General features: G+C 35.8%; 1 protein-coding gene across 1 annotated transcript; it reads left to right on the top strand.

The window, feature by feature from the left end:
- Nucleotides 1-3,834: 3,834 nt before the first annotated feature.
- LOC122003631 (pathogenesis-related protein STH-2-like) lies at nucleotides 3,835-4,668 on the top strand. The gene is made up of 2 exons (XM_042558711.1): nucleotides 3,835-4,092; nucleotides 4,171-4,668. Exons 1-2 carry the CDS (start codon nucleotides 3,915-3,917, stop codon nucleotides 4,476-4,478), a joined length of 486 nt encoding a protein of 161 aa, XP_042414645.1. The 5' UTR covers nucleotides 3,835-3,914; the 3' UTR covers nucleotides 4,479-4,668.
- The last annotated feature ends 12,661 nt before the right edge of the window (nucleotides 4,669-17,329 follow it).

Raw genomic sequence — 17,329 nt, 5'->3', positions numbered from 1 at the left:
ATCGGTCGGTGGACCGATCCACATGGAGCCTGATCGGTCCACAGACCGATCTAGGCACTAGCCGTTGCGACGCAACGGCTAGATTTCTTCCGTGTTTCTTCGCTTTCTTCGCAGGTTATAAAAGGAGGGCTGCTGCTGCGAGCCTCTTCTCCTTTTTCCTTCTTCCTGTCCCTAAGTGCTGCTGTGCTTGAGCTTTGTTGAGCTCCTCCGGCTGGATCATCTGCTGTTGTAGGCGCTTGGAGCTGTTGCTTCTTCCAGTCGACGAGAAGGCAAGATTATTTTTACACTTGTATTGTCTTCTGCTTTCTTGTATTTCTTGTACATTCATCTTGCTGTTGCAAGAGTATTGTGGCGAGGTTTCTCCACCCATAAGGAGTTATTTTTAGCCGGTTTTCTGGGGACTCATCCACCGACGGATTGACTGGACTCGTCTACCTTACGGACACGCCGAGGAGTAGGAGCCCTAATCTCCGAACCTCGTTACATCAGTTTGTTTGAGGTTTGTCTTCTTTTCCTTCGTTTCTACGTGTTATTTTCCGTTGCGCTAACATAGTTTGTAGAAATGCGACGATTTGGTGTCGGCTATTCACACCCCCCTCTCTAGCCTCCGTACGAAGGATCCTAACAATATTCTCCCCCGTTGTCTGTGCATAGACAACAAATCTTCATTTCTAATTCTCTTTTGACTCACTATTTGAACTCTTTAAGCTTGGAAAATATATCAAATATTTCTTTCATAAATAAGATCTATATATACCTTGAGAAGTCATCAATGAATGTCACCATGTACTGCATACCATCAATTGATGGTTGTTTAACGAGCCCGAATACATCAGAGTGGACTAACTCTAATGGTTCCTTTGCTTTAAACTTTAACTCTCGATATGATAACTGGTGTGCTTTATCATATTGACATCTAGTACATACCATGTCTATTCATATGTCTAGTTGAGGAAGCCCCTTAAGCATCGACTTCTTCATCATCATGTTTAACTTGGAATAGTTAACATGACCTAACCTCATATGCCATACATATGATGTTTCACTTTTCCATGTCTTGTCTATATATGCAAACTCTGCTGACATCACGTAGACTGACTCTAGTCGTTGCCCCTCCATTGTCACTGTTTCTGATATTTTGAGATTTCGATATACCTTTACATTTTGAGGACCAAACAGAACATAGTGACCTGATGATGTTAATTAAGCCACAGATAACAAATTTTTCTTCATTTCTGAGACATGATAGACATCTTGAAGTGACACCTGGTTAGAATTATATCGGACAATAATTATTGTTTTACCAATGCGAGCTATTAGTAACCTTGAGTTATTGGCTATCACCACCATACGAGCTCCCTTGTATTCGGACAAGTTTTGTAATTTTTCTTTGTCACTCGTCATGTGATTTGAGCAGCCTAAATCTACAATCCAGTCATTTTTGTAGTTAATCTTGTTTGACATTGTTGTGAAAGCTATTTCATTTTTCTCTACAGCGAACAAGACTTTGGCATCCTAGTCATCTTCGCTATTCTCCTTAGAATTGGAGGTATCAATATTACTCTGAACAAACTTTTTCTTGGCCCAGTAACCTTTTGCCATGTGGCCCACCTTCCCATAGTTGTAACACTCACCAATAAACTTCCTATTATCGACGTGATTCTTTGGAACTCTCCTTGGACGATGGACTCCATTTCCTTGATAGCTCTTCACTGTGTTGGCCATCCTTGTATACAGAAACAAATCCTCAATATTCTAGTTTTAAACCATGGATAATTATTCTCTTTATCTTGGTTTCCCCAATAGGAGCTATTGGATCTAATTCTGAAATTTCGTGACATATCGACTTTACCTCGTGGAAGTACTGGACAATCATTTTGTCACGTTGCCCTATTGATAGTAACTCATTCTCCAGGAGTTACAATTTTGTACCATTCTTCTTTGAAAAGAGTGTAGCAAAGGTATCCCTTTGATCCTTTGTTGTTTTGACATCTCCAATGTGCTCCAACATTTCTTTTTCAATTGTGATTTTTAAAGCAAACATTGTTTTACCTGCTTTGATCCTCCATTTTCACAAGATGTGATTGACATTTTTTGCCAGTTGCATGGTTTCACTACCATTGACAACCTCCCAAAGATCCCGACCTTGTAGGTAGGATTTTATACATGTTGTCCACATGTTGTAGTTTTTGTTGTTGCGCTTCTTGACTCCTCCTACTACTTGAAGGTCACCCATCATGTCGGAAAGATTTTGATTATACCGAATAAGTTTGATTAACAACCTTGTACAATATAAACCTCCTTACGATTCAAGATAACTCTACCAAGAATAATTCCTGATCGTTTAGCTCTGTTATTAATTGTTGGTAATTGGACTATAACAAGTAAACAAATTACTTGTACTATATTCATACTTCAAAGATACTGCAACACTTTTGAGGATTAGTTACAATTTTAGAGAGAAAAAAAAGGAAAGATGAATAATAACTTTCAACTTGAAGACTCTACACTTTTATTTTTTATTAAATGATTAAACATAAATACAGGGGAGGTATTTATAGTACTCATTATGCAAGATATATAGTTGATCATAAAACTAAATTCTATCCATAAAAAAATTTTATTCCAATAAATTGGATGAGAGAAATACTCCACATATTCTAATTTCTATCAATTAAATCCTATCCATTAAATGAGAGAAATACTCTCAGTCATACATTCTAATTTCTATTTGTTAAATTCTATTCATTGAATGAGAAAATCATTCTCATCCATTTTTGATTCTTAACAATTGACGAGTTGATATTGATCTTCAAGATATAATGTATGAGAACAACGTTTCAAAACAATCCATGTTATTTACAAGAGTTTTGAAATGGCATGAGACGTTCCCGTTCGAACGGTTCGAACCATGATTGATACTAGTTGTCATTGTATAATTTAATTTTATGGAAATTGTAAATCATCATAAAATATATTAATTCAATGACTTCGCAAGTCAAATATATCAGACCAGCCAAGAAATTAGAATCGACTGAGTAGATCAGATGATTAATGCAAAGAAATTGACAGATCAAAAGAGCCAAGAACGACTAAGGTAAACTGATGTGATCAAGTCGTTCTAATAAAATATTTTTCTAAAAAAAATTAATATGATGAAGGTTTTTCTAACCCATTACTTATAATATCCGCATAAACTAAATATCAAAACAATAAAAAAAAATCCTATATTGCTTATTCTGTGTTCAGCATTTGTTTCATTCCTTAGTAATAACTCTGTTTTAATTCTCACCGTCATCATAATAATAATAAATAACAGCCGACAATGAATCTGGTTTGATAAATATTTTATGTTCTAGAGACTTTCTTCTAGAACTATAAATTTCTAACAGTCATTTTCATGATGAAGTTTTAAAGTGTTTCCGCAGACGCCCAAATTGACCCGGCAGGGTAGCTGCCACCGACAAGATCTATGTATTTAATTTGTGTTTTCTTCCACTTCTTCTTCATTTACTAAACAAGTTCCTTCTTATCAGTTACTTTAATAAGAATACATTAAACAAAATTACGAGACTATCAAATTAGGGATACTGAAGAAAGACAGAACAGAGGGAAGAAATCTATCAAACCAATACTGATAGCCATCTGCTTGAATCTTTCGAGTCTGATTACTGAAATGTGAACTTCTCCCAATATGATTGCGAAGTTACTCTTTTGTAAACAAGTAGTCTACTGACGGAACAGATGACTGCACATGAACAAAATTACTCTTTTGATCCGTCACTACGTGATTGACCCGTCACAGCTCCTCCAAGATCTATATAAAGACTCTTCTCTTCCACATCTTCTTCATCCACTGCGAGTTCTACTTCATCTATTAGTTACTATATCCAGTCCCCATCCTCGGCACCAAAATGGTTTCCGGTTCCTGCACCGACGAGGTCGCCTTCAACGTCTCAGCTGCCAGGCTCTGGAAAGGAGCAGTGTGCGAGCCTCACATCTTGTATCCTAAGCTCTTGCCTGACTTTTTCTCTAAAGCTGAGCGCATCGGAGAGGGAGTTGGAGCCATCAACGTTTTTTACTTTGCTCCAGGTTCGTTGTTGTTATTTCCTTTTATATTTTACATGATAATTAATTGTGTTTATATATAATTTCATTCGCAAAATGCAGCTTCTAATATGCCGCTCGGAAGCTTTAACAAGAACAAGATCGACGTGCTGGACGAGACGACGTACACTTTTCAGAATACAGCCATGGAAGGGGGGCTCATTGGTGTTCTTCTTAAGTCACTAGTTTACGAATCTGTATTCGTAGCTTCGGGCGCTGATAGTTGCAATGCAAAGATAAAGGTGGAGTATGAAACACTTGGGGACGGGGATCTTAGTGAGGAAGAGCTAAAACCCATCAGAGATGGATCGATCGGAGTGCTCAAAGCTGTTGAGGGATACTTGCTTGCCAATCCTGATGTCTACGCATAAATTCATGTCGATCAAGAATCCATTAGAACTTGCTCTCTGTCATTACTACCTAAGCATAAGTTCGAGTTTGTTGTGAATAAAGGGATCGGATTAATTCCCTAGAGTGGAATAACAAGAAGTGTTCTTTTTGTTACTTTCGCATCATGTGGCAAGAAATGGTCGATTGAACGGTTGAGCTTGAAAGATTTCACATCATGTTTCAAAAAAGAGAAGATTCATTCCTCGTTTATCCCCTTTTTCCCTTAACCAAGGGCATGAAGCTTGATTCCATAGAAGGATAATTTTGAAGTGGCGTTTGATTTAAGGGTTTGGGAATGAGTGAATGGATTCATTCCCAAACATTGTGTTTGATTAATAGAAATGAAATGAAGATTTTAGAATAAAAACTAAAAACTTGAATATTGATAAAACCCACATCTTCCCTTGAGTTTTAGACAAAAATACCCTTAACATATGTGTTTGATTTTTCTTTTATTTCACTTTCTCTCAACTCATTATCTTTCATCATATTTTCTCTCTCAACATATTTTCTCTTTCATCACACTTTCTCTCTCTTCATTTTTTTCTTATCACACTTTCTCTCTAAGCACACTTTCTCTCTCATCATATTTTTCTCTCCTCAATCTCTCCTATCACGCTCTCTCTCCTCATTTTCTCTCACCATAATTTCTCTCTTTTTTATTTTTTCTATTACTTTCTCTCTCCTCATTTTCTCTCACCATAATTTCTCTCTTTTTATTTTTTCTATTACTTTCTCTCTCATCATTTTCTCTCACATTCAACTTTCACTCGCATCTAATTTTTTTCTCTTCTTTTCCTCTAAGAGTCAAAAAAGAAATTTAGGTTCATTCCGATTGAAAATATTCAATTAACCAAACATTATTTTTAAGAATGATACTAAAGTTCATACTCATTTTCATGCTATAATACTATGATAATTATTCCCATTTCGATTCTTAGAAGTGAACCAAATGCCACCTAAGAATCGATTAGAAATAATATAGAAGCGAAAGTATAGATTTTTCTCTCTATTTCACTTTGAAAATAAAGAGGTTAGATGAATATTTAAAAAGAATATGCTGGTCCGATCTTAGATCGAGGAATGAGTCAAATCTCATCATATCGTCCTTTATTGACTTTTGCTAAGAGTCATCCTTTGTCGAACCAATCTTTGAAGGAGCTGCTTTATCTAAGTTGATTTTTATTGGGTCAGCTTAGAGCGGGTCTATGTCCGGTGTGATGGCGTTGGGTAGACAAAACTTTGGTGAGCCAGTTTCCCTAGAAGAGACTTAGGTGCACCTTGCCGTGGCCCCGATGCTCATGTTAGAGTTAGGAAGAAGAATGGAGAATAAAAAATAGAGAATTGTAAGAGAATTGTAGTATCAAGTGTATTTAGTGTAACTCTGTCTTACTGAAGTTGCTACCTTATATAGAGAGAAGAAGAAGAAACACGGAATCAAATAAAGAGACCTCTCTTTGGAACGGTTGCGCCCCTCTTCTTTATTTGGCGTCATCATTCCAGGTGGTTGGATTACTCCTGAAGTTTGTAACCAACGCACCCTTGCCACCAACACTCTGTTATAGCTTACAGGGGATTCGAATATCTTTCATATTATTTTTAGTATATTTTGAGTTTTTTGGTATTTAAAGTATTGTTGGTATTTAGGGTATTTTTGATAATTTTTATTTTTTGTATTTTGAATTTTGAGTATGTTAAGGGATTTTAGAATTATGAGTATGTTAAGAATTTTTCCTTTCTATTAAGATTTTTTTTTCCTTTTCAAGTCAGAATTTTGGTCTATATAAGCGTTTGTAAATTGATATTTAGGGAGAAGTTTTAAGATTAATAATATTTTTCAACAATAGTATTTATTTCCCTATTTCCTGGTATTCTTCTGAATTAATAGATTTTAGAAAATTATTTCCAACGTTCGCAGCTGAATCAATAGAATCAATACAACCAACAAGATAATAGTTATTCTGTTCAGCGTTAGTTGGTATCAGAGCTTGATATCCCATGGATGGTTGTCATGGTCATGACAGGTAGGTTTCGACTGAGGAAGCCTTGCACCGTGATCATAGCACCCAAGACGATATATTTCAAGATCTACAAAGACAAGTCATGAAGTTATCCCAGCGTCTAGAAGCGCAAGATCTTAAAGATCGTGAGGTGCATGGTTAACGTTTGACAGACTGGTTCCGATTGAGGCCTCACACTGTGATTGTAGTGCATGAAATCTTAAAGGTTGTAAGTTCTTTTATTTTAATTTGGATAAAAAATTTCTTGAGAAAGCTATGGACAATAAGATTAAAATAGTAGGTGACCCAATTTACAACGAAGACAAGACCAAATCAACTAGTAAGTCAGTATATGACAAGGTAATTACGGTGATGACCTTGAGATTTTAGTAGTTCACAAGAGACTGCTAATTTCTAAGGATGAATCAGGGGATACTTCCTATCCGACCTGCATAGATTTTGGACAGTTAGAGCTTATAGATAATGATTGGTGTAGGAATGATGAAGCCACAATGCATTACATTAATATGATTAATCAAACAACTCTTGGCCATCATATGATCAAGGAACAATTTACGGAGGTTCCTTATGTTTGGTAAATAAATCCTTCTGGTCATTCTGTTGTACATGCTAACTTGCTAGAAGCCCAGCTTGGTTTTGATTATGTTCACTCTGCAAGAATTGATTGCCTAGCCAAGCAAAAGCTACAAGATGATCCTACTATATTTGATTCCTATATTGAAGAACTTAATAATCTGAATTTGAGAGACTTACTAGAGTTTTCACTTAAGAGATACATGATCTGATTGGCATTCTGCAAGAATTGATTGCCTAGACAAGCAAAAGCTACAAGATGATCCTACTATATTTGATTCCTATATTGAAGAACTTAATAATCTGAATTTGAGAGACTTACTAGAGTTTTCATTTAAGAGATACATGATCTGATTGGCATTCACACAAATGTTCCAACACCTGATATGGGGATTAATTCATAGCTAGCAACTTGGATACTAAATGAGTACTCAAAGTTTCATGGTTATCTACCAGCAATTGTTATTGAAAAACTTATTGATCCCGAAGCAAAACTTGTTGATCCTAGAGAAGATCTTGGTAGAAGCACTACTCTAAACTCAAGAACGAGTTTTTTTTTTAATCTAGGGTGACTGATACAGGAAGATCCAAATATCTTTCATACTATTTTAGTAATTTTTAATTTTTTTTTTGTCTTTAAGGTGTTTTTGGTATGTCACGCCCAGGGGATATAGTTCCCGGTACCCCATTCGGTGACAATATAATATAAGAAACCCTAAAAGCCATCTAAACAGAATAATTAGGAAATTTATCAATTTATATATATCATAGTTTTTGTAGACCATAAAAAACTATATAGATAGATGACATCTAAAATAAAATTACAAAAATGTGAATACAACAAAACAAAAATAAAACAAAGTAGGAATTAATACGTCAAGACCTCTGAGCAACTCTATGTAAAGTCGGGACCAACTATAATGTCAAAATGATCCCTGTGTCTGCAAAACTGGAGGCCAAGAAATGTAGAAAGTTAGCCAAATGGCTAAGTGGATACTCAAGAAAAATGTGCATGAATTTAATCTTGTTTAAGAAGTTAAAGAAGTAGAGTAAATCACAATCTTTCGTTACAACTTTAGGTTATTCTTAAAGTTCTTAATTTATACATATATATGTATAATCATCATTGGTTATCGTTATCTATAATCAGGTAATATTTTTATATTAGAGTTTAGGATCTTCACATTATCATCATCAATTAAAATCAATTCTCCAATCTTATTATTTAATCAATGGGTATACAAGTTATCATGGTAATATCAACATGTATATCAATGATCTAAACCTGATAAATTAATTAAAAAGTGAATCACTGAAGCAAATACCATCAGAGTGTAATATCACATGGATAGGCTAAAAGCCTCCTCAAAGTATAAGACTGTCGCATACATCATCTGACGTACGGGCTATCAACCCTCACCGGTGGAAGACATAATAAAACACTGACCGAGTGCTACATCACACCACCACGCCTCGGGTGTATGGTCAGGTACTTTGGAACGCATCCATCGCGCTACCACAATAATATATGGGCAGTCCAGTACTCCAATATGAAGCTCTGGTATAAAGCTAGACTCATAGTCTTCACTTTTTAATATTCTTCATTTACCATCTTTATTATTTTACTTTAAGGATTTCATTCTATCCATTTATCCTAATTATTTTCTTTTCATATCAATTGGTCAATCAAATTAATATTTTTGTATCAAGTTTGTTAATTTATTATCCTAAGGTTCACAGATAAAAATTACAAGTATCGATAGGTAGAACATCAAAAACATAGAGTATGGAAAGTCAAACAAGTCAAAAAGATAAGTATCAACAGAAGAGTAATTCAGAATATTTATTTATTATTATTTATTTTAAAAACAACTCTCCCCATATTAATCTCAATACGAACCCACATGTGAACAAGAAATAATATCAATTATTTACCCTCCACGATTTTATTATTTTAACCCATTTCGCTAATTGTAATATCATTTTAAGTCTCTTTTGAAAATAATTATACAAGTATATACAATTTCATTATTTCTTTCTTCATGCACAAGGATAATATATATAAGAGTCAAAGAGAGATGTACCCACTATTGGAGTGTATACTAAAAGCCTAGCTTTTGTAAACATTTAATTTTGAAATAAAAGAATCACATTGGTCAATATCTACATTTATTTGTTAAATGTAATTGTTCAATTAATTTATATAGTAGACAACATGGTGTGTGGTGTCACACACAGAAGATCATGTTGACGGTTCTTTATAAATTATAAACAGTTGCTCACGACTAAGATGGAAAGGAACAAACCATCGGAATAGTCGTAGTGTAATTAAGTATTAGTTTATCTTGATTAATAAATTACACTGGTATACTCTAAGTGTATTGAGTAGGACCATTTAGGTAAGTTCTTTTTGTACTGACTTAATAAAAGAACTAAACCTTAGTTATTATGGAAGTGTGTGCTCTTAATCCTAATATAATAACAAGCACATATATTTAATATTTATTTATTTGACTTATCAAAAGGTGAGGTTTAGCTCGATAAATCAATATGCCCGATAAGTTAGGAAATGATATTACTTATAGTGTGTGTTATTGATTATAGAAGGAATCTGTGTCCTAGTTATCTAGGTTGAAAATGTCCCCAAGAGGAGCTCATAAGGATTGTAATGTTAAACCCTGCAGGTGGATTTAGTCCGACATGACAATGAAGTTGAGTGGTACTACTCTTGGAGCTAGATATTAATTAAGTGAGTTGTCAGTAACTTACTTAATTAGTGGACATTTGTTATCTTAAACACAGGGAGACTAACACACTCATGATAAGAAGGAGCCCAAAATATAATTTGGGATTGGTGCGATAGTGCATAATAACTCTCTAGTGGAATGAGTTATTATCAATGAACTTGAGTTGTGTGTTCGGGGCGAGCACGGGATACTCAAGCTCATCGGAAGGCCAAAACCAATTTCTCCTCTAGGTCCCTGTCGTAGCCTCAAGTCCATCCAAATATAAGCCCATCTTGGTGTCCAAGAAGGGGGTCGGTCTAATGCTTGGTGACCAAGCAAGGGCCGACCACATCCTCTTCTATAGGGCCCGGCCCTTTTGGTGACCAGGCATGAAGGGGCCGGCCACAATAATTCAAAAAGGGAGGGTTGTTTTGAATTTTTAAAATATTCTCTTTGTAGAAAACTATAGGTTTTAAAAGAGATATTTTAATTTTTAAAACTTTTCTTATTTGAATTAGGCCACATGTTTTAATAGAGAGTTTTAAAAGTTTTAAAACTTTCCTTTTTTAACCATCCTCATGGTTTAAGAAAAAAAGGAAGATAAGTTTTAAAATTAAAATTAAAATTTTCTATCATCATGTTAAAAAAGGAAATTTTATAAGAGAAGTTTTAAATTTTAAAACATGGTTTTAATTTTTAGAACTTTCCTTTTTTAACTCCTACTTTAGGAAAGAGAGCTTGTAAAATGTTATAAGAGTTTTTTCTTCTTGTAAAATTTTATAAAAAAAAAATTAAAATTCCTTTTCCTCTTATGGGGGCCGGCCACCCTTGCTTGGTGCCCAAGCAAGGTGGCCGGCCATGTTTAAAATTATAAAATCATCAAATTTATTTTTGGTGATTGATTCAATCAAGAGGAAAGAAAAGGAAAATTAAAAGGGAAAAGGAAAAGCTAGAGGAATATTTTAATTTTTTGTAAAAATTCTTCCCTTATTTGCCTTGGGCAACTAATATAAAAGAAGGGGTGAGGAGGCTTCATGAGACACAATTCTTATTCTCTTGCTTGGAGAACCTCAAGTGGCCGGCCCTCCCTCTCCCCTCTTTTTTCCCTTTTGCTCTCTTCTCCTTGGTGGTGGTGGTGGCCGGTTTTTAGAGGAAGAGGAAGGAAGCTTTTGGGTGGTGATCATCTTGGAGGTTCGTCACCCACACGACGTCCAAGGCGAGGCGAGGAATACGGCAGAAGATCTCGAGGTCATTAGCTTGCAAAGAGAAGGTATAACTAGTAATTTTCTTCCGCATCATACTAGTTATTTTCTTTGTAAGAATTCCAAACACAAGAGGCATTATATCTAGTTTTTCGAATTAGTTTTTTCGAGTTTGTGTTTTCTTCTTTTTCGAATTTGTGATTTGATTGTTCTTTTTGGTTAACCTAGAGTTATTTAAGGAAATTAAATATTAGCTTTCCTTAAAAGGCTTTGTATAGGCGGTGGTGGTTGCTCCCATATTCAAGAAGGCCATGTGCCTCGCCATGCAGTCCTGGAAGCCAATTTTGAAAATTAATATTTAATGGAATTAATAACATAGGTGGATTTGAATCAATAGTGTTAAGTTCCGCTTGCGATTCAAATCTAAACCATTAAGAACAGATAAGTTAAATTTGGAATCAATGATGTTAAGTTCCGTCTGCGATTCCTAATTTAACTTCTAAAGAACACAATAGGTTATTTAAGGAAAGGTTCGACACTTGTATAAAAATTTTTATACAGTGGAACCGATACATTTTTCCTAGGACTAACCAACAATTGGTATCAGAGCTAGGGTTTGCCTCTGTGTGTTTTGGTTTTCAAATTAATTATGCACATGTCATACATTATTTAGGCAGGATAATAGTAGGATGTGCTAACTTTGTGGTTGCAGGCTCCAACTATTATGACATTTAGATATTGTGTGTGATTGGACCCTTGGACATGTCAAGGGAATTATTTTGTGTGCATGATTGTATGTATCAAATATAGCAGGAGTTGTATTATTTTTGGAATTTTATTTTTTCGATCTAGAATACATGTACATTCCTTTATGGAATATAGGATCGATATTTGTAAAATTCTATATTTGTCGCGGATCGTATCTTTGTGAGACGTGGTGCTATTGGAGGACCAGAGGCACAGCGGAATAAGAAGCAAGATAGATGCGACAACTCGACCCGATGGCGGTGGTTAAAGATGGCAGCAGCTAGGGTTGGAGCATACTGAAGACTGTGAAGAAAAATACCATAATAGTTGGAAAATTAATTTCCAAATTTATTGCTTTTATTTATTGTGATATTTATGTGCATGTGATGTATGCTAGCATAGGTTAAAATCCTCATTTTTAAATAACTAAGTGGGAGAGGGATTTTAATAAATCTCATGGTCTCCATTACTGGTTTGTAAGTGATGCAACAAGCTTGCGTGTTGGCTCTCAGTGCCTCCCTCTATAACGGATGGGTTTGTTGCGGATCACTAGATCAAACTTCCTTTTATGGATGGTTATAGGAAATTATTTAGGAGCGTGTGATCTTCTCCAACTGAAGGGGCACAATCCTATTTAATGGACTTAGTATCAAGTAATGGTATACACTTAGACGCATTCAATAGTATCCTCCCCAACGGAGTCACTGCTATTGTTTTGTGTGACCAAAGTGAAATCAACTATTAATTTTATTTGTCATAAAATTAGGATGACAAGATAATAAAATTAATGGGTCACACCCTCCTCTTACAAATGTTGAATTTGTATACGTCCACACTAACGTGGCATGCAATATTCACGGTGATTTGAGGTGTTGGTTAATTTAAAATAGTATTGTTTGTGGAATCAATATTATTCTAAATTTAGAATCTTGACCAAAGTTTATTTTTGGGATTCTTAGGATGACTTTCAACCCACTGACCACTATATTGATTGGAAAAGAAACCTGAACATTGTTCATACTGCTGAAAGCTATAAGTTTGTACTGACTGAGGCTTGGCCTGATGCACCTGACGGTGACTCTACCCCAGAGGAGATTGAGTATCATAAGAAATGGGTAAAAGCTGATAAGATGACGCGGTGTTATATTTTGGTTTCAATGTCAAATGTATTGCAACATCAGCATCAAGATTTACCAACAGCTTATGATATAATGAACAATCTCAAAGAACTCTTTGGGAACCAGAGTCGGACTGCTAGGCAAGAGGCAATGAGAAAGCTAATGACAGCCACCATGTCTGAGGGAACACCCGTAAGGGATCATATCCTCAAAATGATGGCCTATTTGAACGAAATACAAGTTCTTGGAGGAGAAATCGATGAGAAAATCCAGGTTGATATAATTTTCCAAATGCTACCCAGAAGTTTTGAATAGTTCCACCTGAACTATAACATGAACAAAAGAGAGTATACGTTGGCGGAACTTCTGACAGAACTACAGGCAGCAGAAGGTATATTTTGTCAAAGTTCTCAGATTCACTATGCTAAAAATGATTCTACTTCTAAGCCGAAAGGCAAGAAGAAGAAGAAACATGTCTTTTCAGCAAAGAGAGTGAATAAACCTCAGGGCAAGTGCTTCATCTGCAAGCAGTCAGGACATTGGAAGGCGGACTGTCCTCGTAAGAATCAGAACAATAAAGGTATATTTCATGCTCTAGTAGTTGAAACATGTTTAGCGGTGTTATCTACCAACACCTGGTGTGTAGATACGGGAGCCGCTGATCATGTCTGCAATTCTTTGCAGGGGTTCCAGGAAACCCGACGACTATTTGAAGGAGAGATTACCGTCTATATAGGGAATGCTACTAAGGTGGCAGTTGTTGCAGTGGGAGACGTCTACTTATCTTTTGATAGGAAAAGAAATTTGATTTTAAGAAATTATCTTTATGTACCCAGTTTTAGAAAGAATTTAATTTCAGTTTCTAAACTGTATTTGGATGGATATTTAGTTTCCTTCAGTAACAATGTGGTTATAAAGAGAAATAAGGTGATTATCTGTTCTGGTACATTGGTTGGCAATTTATATACTTTAAATCCAATTTCTCCCACAAAGTAAAAAATGAAAATTAATAACACATCTTCTAACTCTAATAAGATAAAAGAACCTTCGGAAATGAACCAAACGTATCTTTGACATCTAAGGCTTGGTCATATTAACTTAAGTAGGATTCAAATGCTTGTAGCCGATGGACTCTTGGGTTCATTAGAGTTGGAAAACTTTCCAACATGTGAATCTTGCTTAGAAGGTAAAATGACCAAAAGACCTTTTAAGGCCAAGGGGTATAGAGCCAAAGATGCGTTAGAACTGGTTCATTCTGATTTGTGTGGTCCTATGTCTATCCAGGCAAGAGGTGGTTATGAATACTTCGTCTCCTTTATAGACGATTATTCAAGATACGGATACATTTACCTAATGCGCCGCAAGTCTGAATGCTTTGACAAGTTCAATGAATATAGGGCTGATGTGGAGAAACGTCTTGGTAAAAGTATCAAGACACTACGGTCTGACCGTGGTAGCGAATACCTTTTTGGAGAGTTTAGGAATTACTTATCAGAAGTCAGGATTCAATCCCAATTGTCTGCACCTGGTACACTCCAACAGAATGGTGTGGTAGAACGAAGGAATATGACTCTTATGGAAATGGTTAGATCGATGATGAGTTATTCAGAATTACCAAATTCGTTTTGGGGATATACTATGGAAACAACAGTGTACATTCTGAATATGGTACCTTCTAAAACAGTTCCTTCTACTCCCATGGAATTATGGAATGGGCGTAAGCCTAGTCTGAATCATATCCGGATATGAGGTAGTCCAGCACATGTGCTGAAGGGAGATACTGACAAGTTGGAATCACGTACAGAAGTTTGTCTGTTTGTGGGATATCCTAAAGGAACGAAAGGTGGTTTATTTTATAATCCTAAAAATCAGAAGATCATTGTTAGCACCAATGCTCGATTTTTAGAAGAAGATTATGTAATGAACCATAAGCCCATGAGTGAAATAGTTCTAGAAGAAATAAGAGAGGACACGTCTACTTTAATACCAACAGTACAAGATGAAGTACCACAAGAAACTACAACACGTGTCACACATGATACACAGCCAGAGACAGTGCCTCGTCGTAGTCGGAGGGTTGTGAGGCAACCTGAGAGATTCATGTTTTTGGGAGAGTCTTTGGATTTGATCCCAGGTAAACATGAACCTGATCCATGAACATATGACGAAGCACTCCAAGATATAGATGTAGTATCTTGGCAAAAGGCAATGAATTCCGAAATAGAATCTATGTATTGTAATAAGGTCTGGGAGCTTGTAGAACCATCTGATGGTGTAAAAGCCATTGGATGCAAGTGGATCTATAAAAGGAAAAGAGGGACAGATGGGAAGGTAGAAACCTTCAAAGCAAGGCTTGTTGCGAAAGGGTATACTCAGAAAGAGGAAATCGACTATGAGGAGACTTTTTCGTCAGTAGTCATGCTTAAGTCTATCCGGATACTCTTATCCATTGCCGCTCATATGGATTATGAGATTTGACAAATGGATGTCGAGATAGCATTCCTTAATAGAAGTCTTGAAGAAAACATTCATATGAAGCAACCAGAGGGATTTATTGAAAAAGGCAAAGAGCATCTAGTGTGCAAGCTCAATCGGTCCATTTATGAACTAAAGCAAGTTTCAAGATCTTGGAGCATCCGGTTTAATGAAGTAATCCAATCATATGGATTTATTCAGTGTCCAGATGAGTCCTGTGTATACAAGAAGTGTAACGGAAACGTGGTGGTATTTCTTGTACTATACGTAGATGATATTTTGTTAATTGACAATAATGTCAAGGTATTATCGGACGTAAGGGTATGGTTGTCCAAATAATTTGATATGAAGGACTTAGGAGAATGTGCACACATTCTTGGATCAAAGTTATAAGAGATCGCAAGAAAAGAATGTTGTGTCTATCCCAAGCTTTATATATAGATACAATCCTTGCTCATTTTAGCATGCAAAACTCCAAGAAAGGTTTCTTACCTTTTAGACATGGAGTAGCCTTATCTAAAGAGATGTCTCCGAAGACATCAAAGGAGATAGAGGACATGAAGGCAGTTCCTTATGCTTCGGCTGTAGGAAGCCTTATGTATGCAATGCTGTGTACGAGACATGATATCTGTTTTGTTTAGAGTAACCCTGGACAAGGACATTGGACTGCTGTGAAGCATATATTAAAGTACCTGAGAAGGACTAGAGATTATATGCTAGTCTACCAAGCAGACGATTTGCTCCCTGTGGGTTACACGGATTCGGACTTCCAATCAGATAGGGACAATAGTAAGTCTACGTCAGGCTATATGTTTACTCTAGGAGGTGGGGAGTGTTAAGCAGAAATACGTCTCGGACTCAACCATGGAAGTTGAGTATGTGGCAGCCTCTGAGGCAGCCAAAGAAGTTGTATGGCTTAGGAACTTTCTAATGGACTTAGATATGATTCCTGGTTTGCCCAAGATCATCACAATTTATTGTGATAATAGTGGTGCAGTTGTAAACTCGAAGGAACCACGAGCCCATAAGGCAAGTAAACATATAGAGCGCAAGTACCACCTGATATGAGACATTGTCAAGCGAGGAGAAGTTGTCGTCGCCAAGATTGCATCAGCAGATAATCTGGCAGATCCTTTCACTAAGGCCCTTCCGGCGAAAGCTTTTGATCGACATATGGAGGGGATGGGAATTAGATGTATGACAACAGATATGGCAGCTTAGTCTTTTAGTATAAGTGGGAGATTGTTGGAGTGTATACTAAAAACCTAGCTTTTGTAAACATTTAATTTTGAAATAAAAGAATCACATTGGTCAATATCTACATTTATTTGTTAAATGTAATTGTTCAATTAATTTATATAGTAGACAACATGGTGTGTGATGTCACACACAGAAGATCATGTTGACGGTTCTTTATAAATTATAAACAGTTGCTCATGACTAAGATGGAAAGGAACAAACCATCGGAATAGTCGTAGTGTAATTAAGTATTAGTTTATCTTGATTAATAAATTATACTGGTACACTCTAAGTGTATTGAGTAGGACCATTTATGTAAGTTCTTTTTGTACTGACTTAATAAAAGAACTAAACCTTAGTTATTATGGAAGTGTGTGCTCTTAATCTTCATATAATAACAAGCACATATATTTAATATTTATTTATTTGACTTATCAAAGGGTGAAGTTTAGCTCGATAAATCAATATGCCCGATAAGTTGGGAAATGATATTACTTAAGTGTGTGTTGTTGATTATAGAAGTTGGAATCACGTACAGAAGTTTGTCTGTTTGTAGGATATCCTAAATGAACGAAAGGTGGTTTATTTTATAATCCTAAAAATCAGAAGATCATTGTTAGCACCAATGCTTGATTTTTAGAAGAAGATTATGTAATGAACCATAAGCCCATGAGTGAAATAGTTCTAGAAGAAATAAGAGAGGACACGTCTACTTTAATACCAACAGTACA

This window comes from Zingiber officinale, chromosome 7B (genome assembly GCF_018446385.1).
Source record: "Zingiber officinale cultivar Zhangliang chromosome 7B, Zo_v1.1, whole genome shotgun sequence".
NCBI lineage: Eukaryota > Viridiplantae > Streptophyta > Magnoliopsida > Zingiberales > Zingiberaceae > Zingiber > Zingiber officinale.
The sequence above is the reverse complement of the archived record's forward strand: the minus strand, read 5'-3'. Positions and strand labels throughout refer to the sequence as shown.